Source organism: Rhagoletis pomonella, unplaced genomic scaffold, assembly GCF_013731165.1.
Source record: "Rhagoletis pomonella isolate Grant_MI unplaced genomic scaffold, Rhpom_1.0 Rhpom_scaffold_00001, whole genome shotgun sequence".
Taxonomy (NCBI): Eukaryota; Metazoa; Arthropoda; class Insecta; order Diptera; family Tephritidae; genus Rhagoletis; species Rhagoletis pomonella.
The window spans coordinates 24,388,853-24,415,713 of NW_023458555.1; the positions used below are offsets into that span (position 1 = coordinate 24,388,853).

Consider the following 26,861-nt stretch of genomic DNA (forward strand, 5'->3'; position numbering starts at 1 on the left):
AAAAAGTCAGCACTGATTACACTACGTCTGTTTGGCACTTCAATACCAAGAATACCCAGTAGGTTCCCGACTAGAGAATAATGGGATGCAAGACTACTAGTAGCAGAGGGAGGTATATCCATCTAAACTGACGGTTCAAAGATGGAACAAGGAACCGGAGTCGCTGTCTACTCGAAGAGCCTACAGATCAACCGGTCTTCGCCTACCGAACGACTGCAGTGTCTTCTAAGCGGATATCTACGCTATAGAGAGGGCGGCTGGTCTTTTACTTAGTAGTACAGCTCCAGAAGACAAAGCCACTATTTTTATCGACAGTCAGACAGAACTGAAGGCAATAGGATCTATGTAGAATAGGAAATCGGGAATTGTGGATGTCGCACCACGATGGCGTCACTGAGCCGCATCAACGTGTCTCTATGCTAGGTTCCGGGACATAGCAATATTGAAGGGAATCAGAGATGCCAATAGTAGAAGCAGATATTTACACGTACTATCACCGTTTAGTGATCACGTTAGGAAAATTAATGAGTGGCTGTGACTAATGATCTGTGGAACAAACGGGAAGACTGCGAGACGACAAGATTATTATGGCCGCGGCTGAGTTAGTAAACATATTGAAACTCAATCGATCTGCAGTAAGAGTCCTTACCGGCGTCATCAGAGGACACTATGCTATAGCACCAATGCTCCAACGGTGGTGACTACCATGTATGTCATGGAAGAGTCAACTGACCTTTATCTGTGTCGATGTCCAGGTTTACAGACGAAGCGACTTAAGTACTTGGATTCACGTTTTTTAACAGTTTGGTCGAAGTAGCAGAGGGTAACTCTTGGATCTCCTCGGCTTCATCAGGGATAGTAATTCAGTAAAATAATGACTTAAAGGTACTCTTTCGATATAGGCACGTGTCTCCTGCTGATACTCACTAAAAGAGGACACTTGCAATGGACAATTCTGTCTCCGAGTGAGAGTATGGATTATTCCACATACATCCTCCTAACCTAACCTAAGTTATTTAATTTTGATTGGATTCCTATCTCAATTAGTGTTGTGAATACACAATCGATGACGAGGTAGATTTCCACCCAAGCTTTACATGTTCTATGCACTTTTCGCTCTGTAAAATTTTATTAAGTGCTGTTATCGAAAATTCCCCTCTATCTGCATAAGGTTTAGATTTAACTCTGGGACTCTCTTCGGATCAACTGCACTTAATTCCTGAGAGCATTCTCAATTAACGAGTTGATCCGCATTAATGCTGCCGTCTGCCTTTGCTTTTTAGCATTCAAATACCTATAAGTAGCGCAAGCGCGAAGAAATTATAAAAAGGTTGATAAGAATACTGTTAGTGATGCCGATATTGATAACTGAATATGTATTTTTAAATATACTGATAATACATACATACATATGTAGATACGTATCTCTAAAATATGTACAAGTATTATCACCGTTTAACTTCTTATAAGTTCGACAAATATATCAGTAAAATATTTTGGAATTTTGGTATGTAAATATGCCTGGTGCTAAAGACTTAGAATAAAGGAAGCTAAAAATATTTTTCCCAACACATGATTTGGTAACTATAACTAAATATTTAATGTACCTAACTACAATCAAATTATGTGTTGAGATAATTTTTTTCTGTGTGTAATGAGAAATGTCAGCAACGATTTCGATGAAACAATTAGATAATGAGCAATATCTAATATTTAATCTAATATCTAAATTTAATAATCCATTTCGAGGCAAGAAAGTTCACTTTGTGTAGTGTCAACTACTTTGCTAACGCTAAAGGGCATTTGCCCAAAATTTGGTGCAAATCGTATCCAAATCGTGTGAATTCACAAATATTTACATTTATGCCAATCACGACAAAATTTTTTTTTACAAATCTCTCAATAGAACTTCGCTGTATTGTACGAATTAAAAAAATAAATTCATTATTCATGTTTCCATATTTTCGATAGAAAGTGCTCCTTCCTGATTGTTTTTGGGCCCATGATTTTTAAGTCCGGGGCCAGAGTATTCTCTCGACGTGCCTGGTCCAGTGTGTCCACCCCCCCAATATCATGGCATGTAAGCCAATTAGGCAGCGGCCCTTAAGAGCCCTCAAAAGGAAGAACATTGCTTTTGTAATGAAATTTCCTAGCAGCGATGTGCGTTAGCCTTCCAAGCGAGGCTGTATATTTCCTCGCTACCTCGTCAGAGTTGCAATAATCCTCGATAGCTTTGTTTCCGGCCACCCAAATTAGTTGATTTTGACATTGAGCTGCTTCGCTTCAAAGTCTACGAGATTCAGTGAGCGACTTTTGTTTATGATTAAATCTAAGAATTCCAGGGCTGTCAGTAGGTATACTAGTGAGGTTCCTTGATATCTTCAGGATGGCCAAAACTTCTGCTCTATTTACACAATAGTTGTCAATTTTTTATTAAAGAAAAAAAAAACATTCGAGCAGTTTTCGGGCAAATTGGTAATAAAAAAAAATTTCAAATTTTTTCAACAATTTTTTGTCTTTAAATGTTTATTATTTGTTGAATTTATATATAATAAATTTGTACACAGTAATATTTCTATTGCTCCAAAGCATCTACGTATGTCCGAAAAATGAAAGTTATATCTGCAAATCATAAGTTGCTAGAGCACTTTAAAGGCTCAAAATTTACGCCAAAAAAAGCCAATATTTACAGAAACAGAATTGGTTACTAATGAAAATCAATCTGACGATAGACTTGGAATTTTATCTTTGCAACGCCTTACTTTTCTTTGAAATTGCTTCAACAAGCATTTTAGTGAAGTTTTAAAAATTACAGCTACAACATTTGAGCATAGGCTCCATATCGAAACGTAAGACGTATTCTACATTAAAAGCATACTCAAGGCTATACCGATAAATATATACATAATAAAAAAAATAAATGTACGAATCTTACAAAACATGTATAGTACCTATTAAGGTAGTAGAAAACAATTAAAAACAAAATTAAATATTATCGTATTTATCAATGCATGAAAGCAAGAAATAAGGGTTTGTTTAGATTGCTCATACTTTCGAGCGTTGAAGTAAAACTGACGCTAATTTTAAAATTATTATAAGCAGTGTGCTACATATCAATGTCCCGCGCATTCTAAGCACACGTGTCTGATCGCAATCAAAATATAAATAAAAAATAAACTAATTTCAAAATAGTAGTATTCCTTTAAATAGTGAAATAGTTGTGTTCGCCTTTATTTGGGTTATACTAATAAATTTGTATACGTTTCTGGTGCTTAATTCCTCAAATACTTATTTTATTTATGCCTGAACCACAATTATTCAAAGTACGCATGCCATTAGGGCGGGTCGAAAATCTAATTTTTGTCAAATTCCTTGGTAGTAGTCAAAATATATTGTATCATGAAGTCAACAACAAACCTGCAAAGTGACACACAGCACATTAGTCGAATAAGACCAATTGTTGTTAAAAATTCTGGGTTACGCAAACGCAACAAATAAACCCAAATATCAATTCTCTCGGCCCTTTAGCTTATCGTTAATATCCGGCTTGTCTTATTTCAATAAAATTTTGATTGTTCTCTTGATAATTGCACGGGCCCATAGTCAAAAGATATAAAGAACAGCATTTTGAATTTAGGTCTCTGGTTCCAAATGCTCTAAGTTTTTTTTAACATTACCTATAGTTTGCGAATTTTTTTAAATTTTTGTAAAACAATTTCGGTAGCTCTAATATAAAAGCCATTATTTTTCATCACCGTTGAAAATTTTTTTTTATGCAAATGAGTATGGAAACGCCGTCAAACGCCTTTTATTTTCGCCCATACAAAATCGACCCAGCCTAATGTCCATCTTTCGCCGATGCTCCAACAGCCGGCAACTCGCCGACATTTGCTGATAGCAAGTAATAAAGTGCAAAATTGTAATAAAACATGTCAGCACTAATCAATTTTTGTTTACATAGCGAACAGTAGTTCTGGCATGCATGTAAAAGAAATTATCGTTTAATTTTGCTGAGTCGCTATTTTACTATTAAGGCCAATTTAGAGATGCAAAGAATTTCAAGCATAATAAAAGAGAATACACAGCGTGCAAAGAATAGCATCTTTGCGACAGTAAAAATGTTTCAATTGGCTTCTTCAAGCACGATAATGCTGAATACAATGACATCCATTCATAAATACATACAAATATTTATATCGTCGTTTAAAGTACAAAACCGCGTATCAACCAAATGCAAAACGGCGTATAAGAGGTTTCAAATATTGAAATGTGCTCTCATGGTTTGCTAGCCGCAGGCGTCCTTTGACACAAAGCTCTTCAGAATAGACACGTTTTTTCTAAAAACGCTGTCCATATTGGAGTTATCAGTGTCGAAATAGAGAAAGTACCGTAGGACATTAACTATCCTCCAATTTATACTTGGGACAGGTTGTTCAATGTCTGGTTGTCACTACCTCCCAGTTAACCGTGAAACACATAAACAAAAAATACCACGTAAACACATAACCGGGGTACCCGTGTGTCCACTTACTAGTTTTTAATATTTTAGAGGCATAATAGCAATTAGCGCGAGCCAATTAAGAATGTTAATATATTAACCAACGAGATAGTACGCGTAAAACATTGGAATTGTGACCAAATGTCGGTGACTGCCTCGAGGCTTGAGGGAGCTTTTTTGAATTGAAAGTTGATCAGTCTCAGTCCGTTATCAGACATTCCGTCTTGAAATTTTTCGGGATCACAATGCACGATTTTGCTATCGTGGCGAAGGAAGATCCTAAAAACTCTCGACTTGTTTCGGGTTGTAGCGAGACAGTCGTCTACCAAGGTGAACGACCATATTCCGCGATGGAGTCTCACGCGTAGTCTTTTGTACGTCTGCAATGGTCTACAGGAAAAAAAAGGTTCACATATGAGGCTGAGTCCTAAGCCCACCGCACAACCTATTTCGGGGGGTGTGATTTCTCAGATTAGCTCGCTTCCGAATGGCTGTTCAGTTACTTATTCGGTTAAGCTCTCGAAATGGTCAGCGGCAAGAACCGAACGCAGAATTATCATTTTTTGCCACTGCGTGGTGAACGGTTATCAAAAGGCCGGGCATATGCTGCGTTGCGAAGTGTATATGCTACGTTAGCATTTCAAATAGAAAATTTATTCGCATAATAAACATGGGCTCTGCATTTCGAACCAAATCAACCGCTGTGGTTTAAAAAGGTGCAATTAATCTTTTGATGTGACGTGATTAATTAATTTAAATTACTCTCAATGGTGAGAAAGGCGTGTTGACGTTTGACTTATGATATAGCAAACTTATGTCATAAATCGAAAGTACTTCACCCACTGCGTTATGAGTAACAGCAGAGGTAATCAAAAGTCGTAATCAATCAACAATATTATTGCTTTAGTATCAAATTATCTTTTTTTTGGGGGTAGTTTTCGCAAATTTACTGTACCGTGTTTGATATGGATTTTTTGAACAAATAAAATGGTTATTATCTTGAAAGTATTTTACTATTGACTCAAGGAACATATGTATGTATTTGTTATAAGACCAAGTGACTCATGTGACCCGTAACAGAATTTTTTTTTTTTAGATCAAATGGCGGTTTTTACTGGCGTACCAAATAAAAAGCGAGCCGTTTCTTGTGAGACTAAGAGCAAAAGAAATTACTTACTTTATTAAAAACTGTTGTCATCAGCATAAATATAGAACCCAAATGAATTGTAGGGACCAGCAATGGGGCGTAATCGGGAAAATGTAAAATTTAGTAAAAGAAAAATATTTGAATAATAACACTGGTCAACAAAATTGCACTTTTGGACTGATGAAATTGATTTTTACTAATTTGACGTCGCTGGCCTTGATCAAACATTGCCGCGGTACTTGACGTCATCTTCTCGCAAAATTTTTGTTTATCTGACCGATAGCGCTCAGAAAGAAGAAAGTTCCACTTTTATTATATTGAAATATAGGCAAGTAAAAAATAACTGAGAAGCATCTTGATTGAAATTATAGATTAACCATAGTGAAGATTATTCACACTCGATGGAACTAGTTGCAGAAGATAGTGCTGTCCTTCAGAAACTAAATCACTTCACCAGCCGTACGACTTCCTTTTGATGTCGATCACAGCATCGGAATTGCTTTCTTTTGCCCTGATATTCTTGCCGACAGAAACAAGGCTTGCGGAACTTCAGCCGAATTTTATACCAGCACTCTTCCTTTGAGGATAACCCTCTCAAGAATCTTTCTCAAGAGCTCCAGAAGGCATATGACAAAAAAGACCTGGGTTGGAATGGGTCCCAACCTAGGCATCTCGTTTGCAAATTCGCCAAGAAGGTGTGCTTAAAATTTCCCCATTCGATAATGATAATTTGTGTTTACTGTGGATATACAGCTTACTGACCTGCCACCTTATTTTCTTCATCAATAAGTTGCTACTGACAGTGAAGTAAATCATTTTTTTAAGCTTTTATTTTCGCTTCGGGAAGTGTTGAAAACTACTACGCTCGCACCCTTCTTACTAACGAATAACTAGCCAGAGGCATCGCTAATTATAATTTTTGATGGAGAAGTTATTATTTTTTAATCAAACCGACATAAAGTCACTTAATTTGTTTTATCAAAATACCACAGACACTCATTTATTCAAGTCCCTGTGCATACATATTTAGTATATGCATACTTATGTAAGTGCATGCACTTCCGTTCATTCAGTGGTTTCCATCGCTTCACGCAACAATTTCAGAACATTTATTATTTAACAGCGTAACGAAATACAGTCCAGCAAATGAAAGAGGCACACTGTAATTAGTTTTTAATACACCTGCACTAATGCATGTACGCGCACCTACAAGTATATGTATATCTGCATACAAATGTCTGTATTGTGTTAGGTGATTTGAATAGTAAGAGCAAATTTCAAATGTGTCCTGTGGCTAAATACACTTAAAGCTTAACGCCATTTGAACTTTGAACTATGGTCAGCTACGTATTGCATGACTAATGTACAAATAAATTTTGTCGCAAATCAATCACAATTGCACCTACATACATACTACGTATGTACATTAGGGTGCATGATTCTCCATAAAAAAACAAAATCGGTACTATTTTCTTAACGAAATTATAAATTTACTATATTCTGATGATCGTATTCATAAAAAATAAAGTAGGTTTTAAGAGATTTATAAATTGACGTTTTCATACAAATTTGAATTTCTAAAGCTTTTATAAAGCTACTTTATTTTTTATGAATAAAGCATTAAGACTTCTGCCAAATTAGCGCGGAAAAATTTTAGAATTTCTTTAAGCTCGACCGACTCCAAACATCTCTTTATTTTTATTCCGTTGTTAAAATGTTTAAACATTTTATGCACACCATTTAAGCTCGCACTCTTCTATGAACTGAGGTGATTTTTTTTTTTTTTTAAATATTTATGAAGTAATTTCATTTATCAAAAATCATTTTTGTACGTAGTATGTATTTTCAAATCGTACGTAAATCTTAATATTTTTCCGAAAAAATTTTTCAGTTGCCTTAAGATGTAATCAATTTTATAATTCGCGTGGTGAGGCACCCTAATGCACCTCGAAAAGTACATAATGGTGTGAGTAACTGGACTGTGCCATCCATACATTATGCTTAGATATATTCGTAGCGTTTCAATTTGCACTTTAACGCATGTTCGATAAGCAAAAATACGATAGGTGAAGCCGCGTGCGAACATTTTGTTAATTAAAGGGATTTTCTAATGGATGGGAAAAACTATAATGTCACTCGCTAAAATTGGTTACGTTTGATTAAAAAATAACTATGCAAATGAGTTCGGCTGCCGTAGTCAGGTAATTTGCGGTGCGCACTTTAAATCCATAGTACTCAGGTTAGAATACTGGTCCGATTAATGGCGGTCGCCTCTCTAGAGTCATTAGAAAACCTTTGTGTGCTAGGGAAATCTCCCTGTATGTATTTCGCTGAGGTGGCAATATTGAGATATGTTATAAAAAAATTTACGATTTGACTGCGCTCTCACGAGAAAAAAAAATCGGATACTATGGATACTATGCCTTGCTCAAAAGTTCTCTCAATATCGAGAAATTAACAAACCATAAATTATATGTGCTAAAAAGTATCTCCCCATGACCTTACAATAGTACTACCTCCTTAGCCAGACTAAATGAAGTAATGGCGTGTTGGTAATTGCATGACATAAATAATTACTTTCACCCCACCACTGATTAAAATTTGCATATTTAGATATCTTTCTCCTGTAAAGTACCAAGTATTTGTGTGCACACAAAGGGGAGGGATCTTTATTTTTACGCCGACTCCCAACGGCGATTGGCAGAAATATACTCGGAGATTTGCCAACTTTTTTTTATTTTTAGATGCTGGGTTCAACCGGGCTTAAACCCAGGCCCTGCGGAGTGGTAGCGCGCACTGCTAACCAGTGGGTATGTACATTAAGCTGTGCCGAAAATTAAAAAATTTTAAAGACATCCTGAGTCTAAAGTAGGTATTTTTGCAAGGCAATTTCGAAAAATTATAATGTTTTTGCCCGAACATAGGAGTGTCTTGTTAACAGTCTTCGTATTTTCAGCATTTACTGTCGAATGATAAAGTATAATATATCGAAGTTGTTGTCTGGAGGAGACAATTTTTTTAGTTCCAAAATTCGTGGGCCGCAAGTACCCCATTCTAGTGTGTACTTACCCGCTAAAAATCAGTTCTTACCACGCCAACTTACCACTCTAAATTCAGTAAATTAAAGCTCGCCAAAAATCATTAAACTTTTGCTAAGCAAGTATTTCGATTCGAAATAATTTGTTCCCCCCCAATCGAGGGAACACCTTTTGTAATGTTTCACCATATCTCTGGCATTTACAGTCGCATCTTATGGTATGATATTTCGCTGTTTTTTCTTGTTTGTTCCAAAGTTAAGTGACCTCAAATACCGCTTTCTAGCACTTATCCACCGGATCTCAGTTCTTATCACGGTAACATACCATCCTAATGTTATTACATTAAAGCCCACCTAACATTTTTTCCTGAAATTGCCTTCCACAAATAAATTTGAGACTCAGATGTGTACAGCGAGTTTTGTCTTTTCTTTTTTACTTGTAAAATGGTACGGTCAAATGTACATACATATTTGCTGTGAATTCTCAATTATGTGCAAATTTGCAACATCCACAGAAAAAATTAAATAACAACATTTGCATAACATTGCATATTTTGATGCCTTTTAAATACAGCCGTCACGACAAATAATGTGCTTACCTTGGCATTTGCCGTTAAATAAAACAAAGTAATGCAAATTCTAGGTAAAGCAAATTTGTCGAATTCGCCAAAAATTCAAAAGTTATTGGCGATTAGGCAAAAGAGATGCTGCACCTATTCAAATAACAGCGTCTAATGTTGGTTTAGCAAAGAAATATCTGTGATGCATAGAATTAAGTGGACAACGTTTTTAAAATAATAATAATAATACAAATATTATCAGATACGAGCAGTAATGCATATTTTTATTGCAAAACATCGATCAGTAGCTCTTAGCGAAGGTAAATACGTTTTTCTTTCCTCCGTTTTGTATGCAAATATGTTCATATTTGTGTACATCTAAGCAAACTTGAATTGGGGCCGAGTTATAAAGAATAAAAAAAAACTCAAAGCTAATTTTTAAAGCAATAAATCAATATGGTAAACAATTATGAATTCTTCGGCAAAGCCTTTTACCAGAAATTTTTTAACATCAAAATAAATACATATACGAGGTCTATAACATAATAATTGGGCTTTATATTATATTATATTGCTTTACAAATTTTAGCATCTCTCAATGGAATAAAATTGTGTGATCTGTGATTGTGTGATTCTGGCATCTGAGAGTACACTAAAAAAAACTTCTCTTTATTGAAGAAAAATAGCAATCAAAATGAAGAAAAATGGGAACGAAATAACACTAAAGAAGTTTTATCCTCTTTTCATGCCCAACATTACTTAAAAATGATAGATAACATCCACGGTTCCGTATTTTCGCGTACGTTTTTACATATTCCAAAGAGAAATTACTCATTCGGGAGAATTTTTTACTCATTCGGAAGAATTTTCGACCTTAATGTAAAGAAAGTTTTTCTTTGATCTAGAGATAGATTTTTGATTCAGCGTATGGTCATACTTAAAGTGTATTACAAAAAAGTAGTAGTAGTAGTGAGTAGCACCCGAGATATATGTAACGATATGAAGAGTGCATGATTGGTCAGAATCACGAAAAAAATCCAAACTTTGACAAATCATATCTCCGAAGAAAAAATAAAATAAAAAAGGAACGGTCCAGCGCCTTCGTCTTGGTCTGCAGGCTGTATCGGACACACAGCCGTTTAATTTAAACTTAGAATACGTGGTATGGTTAAGAGCACATCCATGTCGAAACGGAAAGCACACACTAAGAAAAGAATATCGATAACAAGAGCGATAATATTATCGATAGCAAAGTCGATAACAAAATCGATGAAAATATCGATAACCGAATCAATAAAAATATCGATAGCAAAATCTATAAAAATATCGATAACAAAATCGATAAAAAAATCGATTAAAATATCGATAAAAATATCGTTTATTATATCGATAAGTTCCGAAAATATCGATAGCAAAATCAATAACAATACAGATCAAATTTCGATATCCAGAAACAGGCCCCAGATTGAGTTTCTATCTATATCCTTTTCTCTATAATTACCTTTATTTTAATCTTTCTTCCTCTATCTTCATCTTTACTTTTATCGGTATCCTCATCCTCATATTTTTGTTCATATTTATTTTTGTTTTTACTTTTATGTTTATCATATTCTTCATCTCCTTCACCTTTGCCTTTGATAAATATTGCACTATTTGTTATTCATAAGCCGAAATACCTACACACACATACTTTTTGTCCCCTTCTCTCACTTCCAGCGCATGCACGCGTTTGCAAAACGATGACGAAGTGATTTTGTATGGAAAATTATCTATGCCCATATATTTGAATCAAATAAACATACTTAGAAGATATCAACCAATACTTCTCATATACCAAATGAAAGGAAACAACTTTGACTTTTGATTAAAGAAAACAAAAACAAAATCATTTGAGCAGTTTTCGAGCATTTTGGTAATAAAAAAAAAAATTGCAAATTTGTTCAACAATTTTTTGCATTAAAATGCCCAATATTTGTTGAACTTATATAAAATATGTACATGTCGATATTTCTATTGCTCCAAAGAACCTACATATATCCCGAAAATGAAAATTATATCTGCAAATCATAAGCTGCTGGAGCACTTTAAAGGCTCAAAATTGACCCCAAAATAAGCCAATGTTTACCGTTGTTTCTTCGACAGAAATCGAATTGGTTACTTAAAAAAAATTAATCTTTCGATAGGCTTGGAATTATATCTTTAAAACGCCACGCTTCTCTTTCAAATCGCTTCTTTAGTTCTCATGCAATAAGCATTTTTGTAAAGCTCTAAAAATTACAACTTCAACATTTGAGCATAGCCTCCATATCGAAACGTAAGATGTATTCTACGTCAAAGGAATCCTCAAATACCTGCCAGCTTTATGGAACCCTTAAACAATGTAAAGCCTATCGAAAGTTTGACGCCAAATTTGGTGTCTGATATGAAAAAATGCCTCATATATGTAAACATGTTTCTATGTACATTACAAAAAAATATTTTTAATAAAAAGTATAGTATATAAAAACAGATGTAGAAAACATATCCACTTGACCGTGACATTGAGATTTCATGTTTCTTATTGTAGAACTGTATAAAGTGTAGCAACAAATATTAAAAAAAATTAATAAAAATAAATCGAGTACACATATCTAACCTGTTTTTTAACATTCAGGAATCCAGTTAAAATATATGTTTGTATAACTGTTTGTAATCATTAAAATCAAATACGAGAAGCGTTGACAACCAGACAGCAAATTTGCATCAGACAATATAAATTGCATTGCATTAATTCAACGCTAACAGCCGGCCCAATAACAACATCCAATTCTCAGCTCCATGCAAAACTTATTTAGGTGTGAGCAAACAAAGATAATATCTACATTATCTACATACTATGTATGCGCATATGCCGGTAGATTTAAATGCAACAGATGTTAAACGTCTCCGACATAGAAATTGTTGTTGCTTAATGAGTAGAAAGTCGTGACATGAATAAAACTATTTTAACAAATTGTTGCCCACATAAGTATGTAAAGTATTAGCCCTTAGATTGCTGGGAAATTCATAAGATCAGATTTTTCTGAAGAGAGATTATACTTTAGCAACCTCCTTGTGTAAGTCTTTTAATTTTATATAACTAAACCTTACGAAAATTTACCTAGTCTAGGTCAACTTCAATAACGAAGTTAGTTATGGTGAAATCACTTCAACTAACTGAAGATTTTTCTCGGACCCTAGGTAGCTCACTACAATCAAGTGTCGCATTAAAAGAGCCACCATTCAGATATACTTCGCAGTGAAGTATTTAGGTGCAAACTTAGATAGCGAAGTTATATGAATCAAAAGACCCCTAAAGTCTTTACAACGATCCAGTAATGTCAACAGGCTTGCGGTACGAAGTGTGAGGCAAAGAAGAGTCTTGCCTCTTTGAAAGGCCCATCATCAGCTATGCATGTGATGATGTGGTGGAGCACACTCACAATCAATATCGTAGGGAATCTGATAATCAAAGCTAAAGGAACTATTGCCCAAAGCTATGTCTTTATCCACATCCGAGTCTAAGCACTCGGGCCGTAATAAAATAGCTACGGATTTAATACATTGTGAACGCTATTCTGATACCCTGAATTTTGAGCCTCTAATATCCAACACTTCGAACTTGTCGGTGAATCTACTTATTTTAGTAATATTTTTGCTATTATAAATGCCAATACCACCTCTGACCGTCGTGGTGAGAGTCGAACACTTGAGCTATCTTATGTATACCCAACAATCTGCACTGATTTATTTATGCGTGTATTGCATATATAGATTTTTAACAGATTAAGTGGAAAACGAAAATAATACAATGAGCGATTGGTTTGTAAAAGCAACAGATCGTACCGCAAATCTTCGTGTTTGATCCCATAGCAAGGCATATTGAACAAGTCGTGGCATTACAGCAAAAACAACAAGCTTAGTGTATTTTATTGATGATTTTGTACTCTAAAATATCAAAAGAAGGTAAACAAAATTTGATATATTTGAGTAAAAAAAATGCATGGATCACTGCTACCTATTCAATTTCGGTATCAAATATTCGTTTTTATTCCGAATTTTAAACATTGCCCAACCATTAGATTCGAAATTTGATGGTGCAATTCGATTAAATTCGAGTTTTTTCGCTGAAAATTTAAAGGTTTGTTTGCAAGAATGATAACTGAAATCGAAGATTCAATTGAATTTACATTGATGCGATTAAATATCGGTATCGCTTTTCTTAGCTTCACAATCAAAACTAAATACAAAAAAAAGTATATTTTTCTCAAATAAATATCTCAAACAAATAATTTTTAGCAAAAAAAAACTACTTCAATTCTCATATACAAATATATATATGTGACCTGGTCTACGAAAAGGGAGCTTACGTGCGAAAACTAGTTTTCTGTGAAAAAGCTGTTAAAAGTAAGTAACTCGTTTCGTCAGTTTCTCATTATCTCGTTAATTGTTCTCCGCGCCGGACGTCCAGTAAGTGTTGTTGTTGGTCCAGTAAGTGTTGTTGTTGGTCGGAATATTATTATAGTTCATCGTGTAAGTTGCTAGTGTGGAACATTTAAAAAAGTAACACTGAAGAAGTGACGTTTACTGTTTCTGTTGATTATCGTATTCGCATTTCGCATGAAATGAAACATGAGTGTTGATGAGGAGTTCAATGCCGTATACGGACAATATTTCCATGAAAAGGATGATGAAAACGATGATGAAAACTATGAAGAGAGCGATGATGATGAAGACGAAGTATGTGTATCTCAGGCAGAAGATGATACCGAACAAACTTTTGTTAAGATCTTCTTCTTTCTCTACATTTTTAGTACACTTCTAAGCAAGTTAGGATTTTCTGCTTTTCACCACGTGAAAAAGCATCTCATCTTCCATCCGAATCAACCAAAAAGTGAAAATTGATTTTTTGACACCTAAGCCCCCTTTCCGTAGACCAGGTCACATATATACATATATATATCTCATAATCCCTGAGACACTATCTTTCCGATGCAAAAAGAATTTTCGAAATCGGTTGACGTGGTGCAAAGTTATGCGGTAACATACATAAAAAAAAAAAATATTCCGACGAACTGATAACCTCCTCTTTTTTTGGATGTCGCTTAAAAATATCAGAAAAAATCCAAAAATTTATCAAATGTAGATATCATGCAGGACACATTGTACAGGTAGTTTCAGTAGAGCAGCTGATTTAATTTTATTTTTTTTTTCAAATTATTTGGTCTCGAAAATGTCAAAAAATTTTAATTTCTTCTCACAAAAATTCTAAATTGTTAAAATCTATTTGCATGTGAAACCTTTTTCCATACAAAACAAGTATTGAATAGCAGCTTTTGGAACGTTCGCCCAACTCAGCAGCACAACCGCTGATTACTGGGCCTTGCAAAGGATGGGTCAATGTTGCAAACAAATTTACTAAGAAAGAAAGTTGCAACAATTTTTATTTCTTTCAATTTAAGTTTTTTATTTTTTTTGTATCAATTTCACATGGCACGCTTTGATTTAGAAAAAAAAATCAGAACAGCTTTTAACACTTTCGATACCATAAGCAACAACAAAATACACACAATTGTTTTTTTTTGCTCTAATGATATTACCTTTTTGATATGTCTCGAGTGATACTAAAAGAAAGGCAAAATACTTTTGATAAATTTTTGGAATTTTTTTTTTAGAGCAACAACATTTAGGTGTTTTTTGTTGTTGCTTCGATATCGATGTATTTCTTGACCTGCATCCCTAAGCTAAATGTGGTGCCACATGCAGTGAAGCCAAATTTAGTCAGAAAGAGGTATGTAGCAGAGTTGCTTTTTGGCAAGTAAAGACGAAATAAAATTTTTTCCTTTAGAAAAATTCGATTTGATCCGAATTTCAGCACCACAAATTTTGATATCAAAAATTTACCTCTTTGCAGCTAAAACTCGAAACTCGAAGTTTCGAATATCGAATTTACCCACCCCTCATGCTGGGCCCTTTTGCTGTATTGTTAAGCCTTTCGTTTGTTGGTTTTATAGCTGAACCATATCGTTGGGCGAAGTGTTTATTGACACTTGGAGTTAATACGCTGATTGCATCACCCAGTGAAAAGCAGTAAGCTTGTTAATCTATAGCCACCATATACATACATACACATACACATATGTATGTATATAGCCACCGTATCTACACCAGTGCATTTAAACGATTGCAGTGCAGAAAATAACAGTGTAAAACTGTTTAACGGTGAACCATAAACTTTTAGGATCATAAAACGGGCCTGAACCCCTTCTATCAGAGTATAATGCATACAAATTTCGTCGCATTTGCAAGACCACTAAATAATCAAAACAACAACAAAAAATTTGGCATCTTAAAATTATTTAAAGTGCAAAAACAATGTTTGCTATTTCTTATTTTATACAAAAACACCAAGCCGGTAGTAATTATATAATTTACAAACCTATCCCATACATTTGTTTACAATCAATAAAACTGAACGTGATAGCAATAAATTAGACATTAGAATAAGCAAACCTATAAAAAAAAAGATGTATTATTTACGGCAACGTGATGACGAATGGAAAATATCAGACAGCGTACGGATTGATAAACCGTATTATAAAATTTGATATTTTTTTTCTCTGCTCTATCAAAGTAATTTATAGTGTTTTTTTGTTTTGCATTGCTGTACAGTGTTTAAATGGCCACTGCGTGTAAAACTTCATCGCCATGTGTTCTATGATTTGGTTTTTTTCACTAGGCATAATCAAAACGTCAATAAAAAATTTTCTTATATTTAGAAAAAATGCATGACCAAGTAATTTTGCTTGCGATAAGGTAGCATAACTAATTGCTCGCAAATTTATTTCACAATACTTAAAAAGTAATATTTTTCTGCGATATGCGAATGTTCATATGTCGAATTAAATTAAGACTAAAGAGCATGAGATGATAGCAGGCAGGAATGCGACACGATTCGGACACTGTTTCTCTCAATGATGAAAGTATAAATCTAGTGTCAGACATTGCAATCTTAAAGATATATGTGTAGGAAATACTTTTCAGCAGTTTTGATCGCTAAACCAAGGAACCCAAATCAAGCTCTCGACGACCCAGATGAGGTTGAAACAAAAATAATTACGACTTACTTAAACGTTTTAGGACCAAACTCATGACTTGAATTGTAAAATGGGATTAACCGAGATATTAGTAGATAAATAAATTCTTTTATAAAAAACTCAATTTAGAATATAATTTTCCATGAAGAATTTCATTAATTTTAACTCAAAACTTTTGTATTCTAAAAAAATTTTCATTTATCTCATTAATCATTTTTTCGAAATATTTTTTTTTTTGAGTTTTTAAGCAACTTCTTATTTTTATAATAATTTCACGAACATTGTTTTCCCCAAAAAAAAATTTTTTTCATACATAAGGGTGGATTTTTTGTTTTATAATTCTGGCGAACATTTTATTTTTTAATTTTTACCTACATTATTTTTGCGTAAATAATTAGTACCCTACCGTTAATATAAAACAATTATTTATTTTAAAATTTTTATTTCCAAAAATTTCAAATTTTTTTCCAAAACATAGGTAACTTTTGCTGCGAATTTTCTTTATTTCCCAAAAAACTGTTTAATTAATTATATTTTTTTATGAAAATTATTTTTACCCAAAATAGATTCTTAAATAACTATTTTTTGGTAAATATTTTTATAATTTTGATAAATTGAATAAATGAATACGCGGTACAATCCAAGAAAAGAAAATTTAAAGCTACTAAAATAGCAAGGCCCCAAAGGGGTTAAATCTAAAAAGGTGTAAACTTCTAATTTACCTCCACAAACAAAACTTACAATAAGTACAGGCATCCTCACTGGACACTGTCGATTAAGAGAACATCTGCACAAGCTGGGAATCTGGTCAACAGATCTCTTTCCTCTCTGCGATTCACCATCTCACCTGCTTCTGGAGTGTGATGCCGTAGCGAGTCGAAAAATTAACGGCGTAGGCTCAATGTGGCCTGAGAGAGAGCACATATACTCCCTACACCTCTTTCAAATATCTATCTACCTAATATATTTTCGAAGAATATATATGAAAATTCTGCAACTAACTTTAGAGTCGACTTTATTTCGACTATGAATATGCCTCGGTATTTTTAATATATATATATATTTTTTTTAATATGATAACCCTACTGCCTTCAATTAGCAGAATAAAAATAGGACCGGTTTTTGTTTAGCATTAATTCGTTCAAATAAAATTTCTGTTTTGAAGATCATCTCAAAAATATGTCAATAATGTGTCTAATTAACACATTCACTCAACTCTATTGAAGATACATTTATGAACATTAGGGTGGCTCGCAATATTTCGGTAGTTCAATAATTTACATAAGTTAAGTTGCAAAAGGTTGTGTAATTCTACTTTTCTTAGGAAACGTAAAGGAATCGATATATCCAAAACACTAAATCTCAGTTACGAAAAATAAAAAAGTAAACTAAAAACGCTGATTTGTCATAATTGAGCTGAAACAACTTAAATACACTATATTAAGCGAGATATAAAGCCCGCTGATTCCAAAAATTCTGAAAAGCTTCGTTAAAAGAATAACCCGAAGCAGACATAATAATCGAGGAAGAGAAAAAATTTATTTGAAAGCCATGTGAATTTTATTTAGTGAAAGATATCGGGACCCACCGTATAATTCTGACAAACGTCGGGAATATTTAGTCCCACGCCGGTCGGAAATATTTATCGGAAATATTTGTATTGCCACAGTTTCCGAGATAGCGTCAATAACGGCAGAGTTATCTGCATGGATTCCTCCGTATCGGCGTATTATTCGCCATGTGTGTGTGCGATAATATCGCAGCTTGACTGCCGTTTTCTTTATGGCTAAAATTTCTGACTGGAAAATGCTACAATAAACTGACAGCTTATAAGACTCCGCGTAGATGCACTGCCGCGCCATCTGTGTAAATATGCAAGGGAGCAGCCATCCGCATGCCCTTGCGATAGCCTATGACCTCATTGGTAACCCTGAAATGCATCTTTAAGTATAGGACCGAAATGACTCAGATAATCCGTCTCGACAACATTCACGCTATTCTGCTTTGACCGTATGACTTTCCTCTGATTTTGCCCTGTTGTACTGGGGTATACACTCTCTATTATTAAATGTTTGCGTATTCATTGGTGTCCACCAAACTACTAATATTACTCCATGAAATGACACAAACGGCAGTAACGTAAAATTTGCTTTATTTCACTTTTAAATGGGAAATAAGATCAAAATCTGCCTTTTGCTTTATTTCCAACAAAGGTTGGGGGGAATTTCAGTGGGTTAAAGTGTCAGACTGGCGGTTTTTTTTGGGTTAGAATTTCGATGCTTCCTCCTCTGAAAGAAGAAACATCGTAGAACCTTAGCAAACGTGGCGTTTAGTAAGTAATTACTCTCAGTTATACAAACTTATTTTGTAATATTAGATCGCCTATAGGCGTTGACAAGAAAATAATGTAGGCAAAGCCAACTTCTATGGCAGTGTTTTGATAAAAAATGCCTTTTAACATTACCCTTGCTCATTCCAAATTCTTTTGGTTTGTAAAGTTACATGAGGGATTTGGAATTTTGTTACTCTATATAGTGACATTACATTACATAAAAAAGTTTTGTTTTTGTCACTAGACAAGGTATGACATAACACCGAATTTTAAAATTGGAGCTATGCCACTTTGAACTATGTCACGGAACCGAGGACTTTATAGTAGCGCTTTAAAATTTATAAAAAATATTTTATAAGAGCCACCCTAATGAATGTTGAGTATGTTATACGTACATATGTATGTATGTACATATGAGTTTGCCTCAATCATATAATGTCAGTATTATTAGAATCAGCTTTGACCTTCTCAACTCGCATGCATTCAAATAAATTAATGATCAAGTTTAATGAATAGAAAATTTCTATGAAGTGTAACTTGTTTAATTATTCACATTATCAGCAAGTTGATGTACTATAAACTACCCTAACGAAAACCGGAAAATTACCGCTTGAAAATAATTGCAAGTATATAGATTAGTTTTACAAGTGAATGTTTACAAAAATATTTAATTTTCAGTTGCGCATGTCTTCTCAGTAAGCAATGCAAAGCACAGATTATCACGCAGCAAGTCAATCCGCCAGTTAATCAGTAGCTTAGTCACTTAGTGACCGCATATATAGAAATATATGTATATATGTAAGTATCTACTTGTGGCATTCAGCGACAGTTCATCACGTTCAAGCAATGTATTCCTTTAATTGCCACAATCGTAGAAGTGGTTTGGCGTTCTGAGTAGAAGCTGGAGCCCGCCTTTGCGCTGCGCAATTTGCTTGAATTGCGATAAAGTACTTCGCCTTTTGATTATACAAACCGGACTTGTGTTTGGTTGATAGGTTTTCAATTGCAAAATATTTATTTTAAGCAAAGTATTTTATTTGCGTAGATATTCTCGCTGACGTAGGCAAAATAAAGAAACGGTAAGAAAACACTATGTAAATATTTACTTAAAAAATTTAATAAATGGATAAGTAAAGAACCTAGATTGCATAGAACCCCAGCATTATATTTATGCCCACCCTCTCTCAATTATGCCGCTACTATAAACAAATACATATTTTCTCGGCGGTCAGCAGTTCATAATTCCAAGCAGATTACTTGGCAGACACCCGGATAGAAAAATTTTTTATTGACAGCTGCACGCTTATCAGTTGACGGCAGAAGTTCGCTCCGGGTTCATTTGAACTTTAGAGTACGCAGGCAGGCAGGCATTGGCATACTTTTTTATATCAAGCAGAAGAATTTTAATGCACAAACATGTTGTTTTGCGATTAGAGCAATTTCCATATTTTGCTGACTGTTTTTCTTTGTTTTTTCATTACAGTTATGTTAAATTCAAAACCAAGCAAAAGCGCATGCGCACAAATGAAAAAGTCATCACCGATACAGTTTATGGTAAAGTGAAGGGCGTTAAATGGCATTCCATATATGGTGGCACTTACTACAGCTTCGAGGGTATACCATTTGCTAAGCCGCCAATTGGCCATTTACGATTTAGAGCGCCAGAAGAGCCAGAGCCTTGGACAGATGTACGCCGTTGCACGCGCGAACACCCGAAGCCATGTCAACACAATATCATACTGAAGCAAGTGCAGGGGCGAGAGGATTGTCTTTACTTGAATGTCTTCACTAAAGAAGTGAGTTTTTTTTTTTTTTTTGAGTATAATAATTCTTTAATTTATGTTTTAGCTTATAGATGAATTTTCTATAATTTTTCATTTTGTATTTTCAGTTGCATCCCCAAAAACCTTTACCGGTCTTGGTTTGGATCTACGGTGGTGGTTTTCAAATGGGTGAAGCCTCTCGCGACATGTACAGTCCGGATTACTTTATGATGGAAAATGTGGTTTTAATTACAATCACTTATCGACTGGGTCCTTTGGGTAAGTAATTATCTAAAAAAAAGAATTATTTAATAGACTTTAAAATAACTGAGTTAGCCACAACAACTATCGAAATAATTCGGCACGTTCGGAAAATGCATATTTAAAATTCTTAGCTTAGTTAAAAAAAAAATTTCTTAAGCTATTTTGCATTCTACTGAAGATATGATTTTAAGCTTATAAGGAAACAAATAAATTTTAAATGATTTTTTTCTCGACCAGAACAAATGGTAGTCTGGTGGCCATAAAGCGGGCGGCTTAGGACTCCTCATTCGCTACCAACGAGATAAGTTTTGACCACTTGTGTGACATGCTCGGTCGGAATTTTCATGGAAGAAGATTAATGACTCAGCAGACAACAATCGATCGTCCGACCAATTCTCAGAAACTCGTGGTACAGAATTTCCTTCTGGTCCCACCAAATGCGAAATATCACCTCTCGGTCATGCATAGTATGTTTTGGCGTCGGTGGTCCGAATTCGACGTGCTTAACATACGCCTTCTGGAGCTTTTAATGTCATATTGAACTTCGTTTTGCTTTTTTGATCGCCGGGGACAACCGTAGAAGGAGCATTTGGGAAACAGTGACACGCCGTTCGATATCCATTGTTTGAGTTCGTAAGACACTCAGTTCCGACTTTCTGGCTTCTAGTCGCAATAAAATGTCTCTCGACTAATATCTCCACAAGTTATTCTTGGGTTTGACACGGGTCTTCGCCCAAAATTGCCTTCAATTTGCTGTCTATAAACGTTGTCGTTAAAGCGCTCTTTGACGGTAGGATCGGAATTACCACTTTTGAAACGTCGGGCGAGTACTAACTGGTTGAAAATAATAGCGTTCAAATCTTTTAGAATATTCTAAGGGCAGTCGTAGGGAATGTAAGAATTGATTTGCACAATTCGGGGGATAGTCAGTTGAGATCCACCAAATTATACAGCAAATTTAGTAAAGGAGTAGGCACTCAAAATGTTTCCTTTTTTAGAAAAAAACACCTCCGAGCTTCGTCTCTTTAAAATAATGGCCACCATATTCACCAGACATACATCCATTAGATTTTCACACGTAATCCTTTCTCGAGGCCAAAGTATCAACTAAAAGATATGAGACGGTCAATGCCTTGAAGATTGCTCTTCGCCAAAACTGGCACAAAATATTACCAACCCACATTCGTGCAGCCTATGAAGCACTCCCAGACGAGCCCGAGCCCCCAAGCGATGGCGATGGAGTCAATGTCCCACCGCCTGTATATGATAAGGCACGAGTAGCGATTACGCGGCTGAAAAACAACAAAGCTGCTGGAGCTGATGGCCTGCCAGCCGAGCTACTCAAGCATGGCGGCGAGAAGCTGATAAGGTGTATGCATTAACTTCTATTATGTAGAATATGATCAGATGAACGCATGACCGACGAATGGAATTTCAGTGTAAATAGGATAGACTTGCACCATCTTATCTTCGATTTCAAAGCCGCTTTCAACAGCACGAAAAGAAGTTGCCCAGGCACTATACTTTACAATTACTGGCATAGCCGACGGCATCGACATTATTGGTCAAAAATAATGGCTAGGTCAGTTCTGCCTTCTCAGAAATAGATAGTGAAGTTAAGCGAATGCGTCTGGTAGTGAACGAGCACAACACGAAGTACATTCCACCTTTCTTAATTGGTAGCAGATTTTTGTTTTAGACGACCTGTAGTAAACATCATGGCTTAAAAATTTTGACAGATATTTTAATCCTCTAACTGCCACTTTTTTAATTTGCGCCAGGTAGTAGAGGTGGATGGGTTAAAGTGTTTTATAAAAATATTAGATATTAATACAGAAGAGTGTTTAGAATTAAATATTTCATAAAAGAGAATCTAACTATTTACCACTTTCTTCACGTTTTAGGTTTCCTCGTCCTCGATGACCCCGAGTTGGATGTGCCCGGTAATGCCGGTCTCAAGGATCAAGTGATGGCACTACGTTGGGTGAAGCAAAACTGCCATTTCTTTGGTGGTAATCCCGACAATATAACAGTGTTTGGCGAAAGTGCAGGCGCTGCCTCAGCACACTACATGATGCTTACCGAACAAACGCGTGGCCTTTTTCACAAATGTGTACTCATGTCCGGCACTGCCCTAGCGCCGTGGGCAAATGTACCACAACACAATTGGGCTTATCGTTTGGCTAAAGCTACTGGCTATCGTGGCGAAAATGTTGACAGCCAAGTATTGCAGCACCTGCAACACTGCAAGGCTAGCACTATGGTGAAAGTGTGTGAAGGCCTACTCACCACAGATGAGCGTCATCAACGACTGATGTTCAGTTTCGGTCCGACCGTGGAGGCATATAAGAGCAAACATTGTGTTTTACCAAAATCGCCTGTGGAAATGATGCGTACCGCTTGGGGTAATGCGATACCATTGCTCATTGGTGGCAACAGTTCAGAGGGATTGCTAATGTTTAGCGAGGCACGTAAATATCCAGATTTAATGACAAAATTAAGTGAGGACGCAACATATTTGGTGCCGGATGATGCGAATGTGAGTGCGGATAAGCGAAGTGAATATGGAGAACGGCTGATGAGATTGCATTTTGGTGATAGTCAACCTAGTTGGGAAACGGTGTTGCAGTATGCGGATGTGAGTATAAGTATAAGTATGTTGGTAAACATCAAACGTGGAACTTGTATATATTTTTACGGTAGTCGCTGTGGCTGAGCAGTTAGAGGTGCGTACTACCAATCTCAAAGACCTGCGTTTGACGATATCTAAATTAGAAAACATTTTTCTAACTGCGGTCACAGGCAATGGCACATCTCCGAATGGATTTATGGAAATCAAAATTAATAGGCAAAATTTCGGGGTTACTTCGCCATTTTTGGGACTATTTCAGAATTTGCGATATTCTAGTAACTTTTTCGGGTTTTTTGAGACTACTTCGATATATTCGGGATTCTCCGGACTATTTTTAGATTCTTTGGAATATTTCGGATTTTCGACACTACTTCGGGATTTTTAAGACTTTTGGGAATATTTCGAGATACCTGAGACTATTCCGGAGTTTTCGGAATTCCTGGAACTATTTGGGGACTATTTCGGGATTTCCAAGAGTACACGAGGTTTCTAAAAGTTTTGGGGTTCTCGGGACCGCTTCGAGATTTTCCAGACTGCTTCGAGGTTTTTGGGATTCTAGGAACTATTTAATTTTTTAAATATTGATAAATATATCGATAACAATTTCGATTATTACAACGATAACAATATCAATAAATATATCTAAAAAATACCGATAAATATATCGATAAATATAACGATTTAAAAGTTCATAAATTTATCGATATAAATATCGATAAATATGTTAAACGAATAGTTCTCAAAACCATGAAATAGTCTCGGAAATATTTAAGTAGTCTCGAAAATCAGGAAATAGTCCTGATAATCTCGAAATAGTCCTAAGAATCTCGAAATTGAAGGAGGTGAATTGAGGCGTGGTGAGTTTAGATGAGGTATGGTGAGTTTAGATGAGGTGTGGTGATAACGTGTGTGATGAGTTCAGTATTAGTGAATTTAGGTATGGTGGAGTCCGTGAGTTTAAAAGAGGTGTGGGGAGTTTGTGTGTGGTGAGTTGATTTGATGTAAGATTAAGTGAGTTTTGCTACTAAATACATTCTGTATTTGCAATAATAAAGTCTTAAAACTGCACATTTCTGCTCTTTTGACTTTCAGAGTCCGTAAGTATATAAATTTTTAAGTCTAGTCAATTAACACCAGGGCAATTTTTTAGAGAAATTAGCTTAGACAAATTTTTATCTTGGACGGTTTAAAAGTTATATCGTTTTTAAAGAAAAAAGCATTATTTTTTCATATTATTTACATGGAAAATTTGTAATGCCCACGGAAATTGGAACACACATTTTTCCGATTGGGAGAATTTTCTTCTCAGTAAATAGGCCCTTTTAAGGCCATAAATTCGTTAAATAGGCTGGTTTATTTGGATCACTTATTTTATTTAACACCTTTTCTCCGTTCTTCTTTCTCACTCAATTCCAATTGTTTACGATACTAAATTAATTTAAAAAATATCCACTAACATTCCAGATCTTCTCCTACAAATACTTTTGGCATGGCATTCAACGTACGTTACTCTCCCGCCTACACCACGCCAATGCGCCTACTTACCTCTATCGTTTCGATTTCGATTCCAAACACTTCAATTTTATGCGCATCATCACCTGTGGTCGCAACGTACGCGGCACCTGTCACGCCGACGATCTATCCTATCTATTCTACAATGCTGGCGCCAAGAAACTAAAGCAACGCAGTGCCGAATTTCGCACCATACGTCGATTGACCACAATGCTGGTGCATTTTGCCGAATGCGGTAATCCTAATATACCTATGAATGAAGGCCATGACCATAGCTACCATTATCACCACAACCATCGGCAACAGCCGTCGCAAAAACAACAACAACAACAAGAACCAAAACAACCACTACCCTTAAACAACCACCAAAACGGTAACAGTAATGCTAAACAAAATGGTGGCAAAGAGGAGCGAGACGTTGCAGGGCAGGAAGCTGGCGGACAGCAATATAGCCGGCAGAGTAGTTATGATGATAGTGTGAGCGATGGTGTAGAGTTAGCGCTGGAGGTGAACGGAGCATTGGTGGAAGGTGAAATGCCACCGCAACAACCATGGCTGCCCGTTTCACGCGATGCGGATGTATTCAAATGTTTGAACATCTCCGATGAATTGGAGGTGATAGATCTGCCCGAAGCAGATAAGTTGCGTGTATGGGATGAAGTGTACACAGATAGAGCGCTACTCTATTGAGTGTGCGCATGTACAGAGGTAGATATGAGTATCTGATTGAAGTTTTAGTTAGCCTGCTCATTTGCTAGGTGAGTGATTGGATGAGGGGTAACACTACAGCAGTTGACGCGGTTCAGCACAAAGTGTAGTGTAATTAGAGTTAAGGTTTTTGGTACGAGCGTTGTGTTGTGACGAAAAGTGTAACTTTTGCAAGTGATATTTACCGAGTATGCACAGGATGCAGAGCAATTTAAAAACTTTAATAGCACAAGTTTAGCTGCTATGAATATTCCACACTTTTACTTTTTATTGCATGTTAAGCGAAGAATATTGTACATTCTTATGTACTATATGCATAAATAATACAGCTGATTCAATATACTTTTTTGTATTTGTAATTTTATGCTGAAAGCAAAGCATATTTTAGTAAATAGTTCTTAAGTATTTTGTAAGCCATAAAAAATTAAATTTTTTATTTTGTATCGTATGTATGCTACACATATTGTTTGACGATATACGCATACAAGTTATAACAATATTTTAATAAAAGCCTAAATTAAGAATAAAAAATTTGTTTTGGATTCAATTTTACATGCAAGCCAAAGCGAAATGTGCTGTGTGACCTTGTAATAAAGATCGAGGTGGGGCTGCAAGCAGGTGAGTACATAACGGGGGTTTTTGCAGAGTTTGATGGGGCGTTTGACAACGCTATCATTAAATCTATGTGCTCTGCAGACACGGAGTGGACCAAACCAACATAAGTTAAATTCACTTCATGTTATCTAAAAAAATTAATCAGTCTCTTTTGAAAGAAATTATGTCTTTTGACTTCCTACAAGGAAAGAATAGAGAGGTCCAGACACTCTCTTGGACAGGCCGGATAATTGGCGAAAGGTGTTGCAGATATAAAATCAGAATATGCAGCGACAGCCAAGCTGCTCCAAAGATCTTCTAAACCTGCGTGCTCCTCTTCAAAGAGAGTCGAGAAATGTAAGATGAGGCTGAACTCCGTTACAAGGCTGAATGAGCTTGAACTTTCGTAATAGTAATCAATTGGCGAACTGCGGTTCTTTGGAGCGTCCAATTGGACCAGAGTTAAGCTTCGCGGGAACGATCGGGTACATGAAGGATCTCATAAACAAAACTCATGAGAACCGTTAGTGCGGCATTGGCACATTGCTAAAAAGGGTGGTAGCAAAATTCCTTCTCAGATAAGGCAAGAGTGATCTACGAGCCCTTATAGGACTCTTTTCCTCAACAAACTGCTAAGATTCATAAAGGAGTCTAATAAGTTCGCAGAGGAGTAATGAATTCCCACCCCACATATATGTA

At 35.6% G+C, this 26,861-nt stretch overlaps 1 protein-coding gene across 1 annotated transcript in view; it reads left to right on the top strand.

Moving 5' to 3' along the window:
* The window catches only part of LOC118741500 (esterase B1-like), a 28,354-nt gene extending 2,358 nt beyond the window's left edge, over positions 1 to 25,996 (top strand). Inside the window, exons 2-5 of the mRNA XM_036473503.1 lie at positions 20,173 to 20,485; positions 20,581 to 20,731; positions 22,621 to 23,354; positions 24,813 to 25,996. Coding sequence (XP_036329396.1) covers positions 20,173 to 20,485; positions 20,581 to 20,731; positions 22,621 to 23,354; positions 24,813 to 25,550 — 1,936 coding nt within the window. The 3' untranslated portion in view covers positions 25,551 to 25,996. The remainder of the gene's footprint in view (positions 1 to 20,172; positions 20,486 to 20,580; positions 20,732 to 22,620; positions 23,355 to 24,812) is intronic.
* The last annotated feature ends 865 nt before the right edge of the window (positions 25,997 to 26,861 follow it).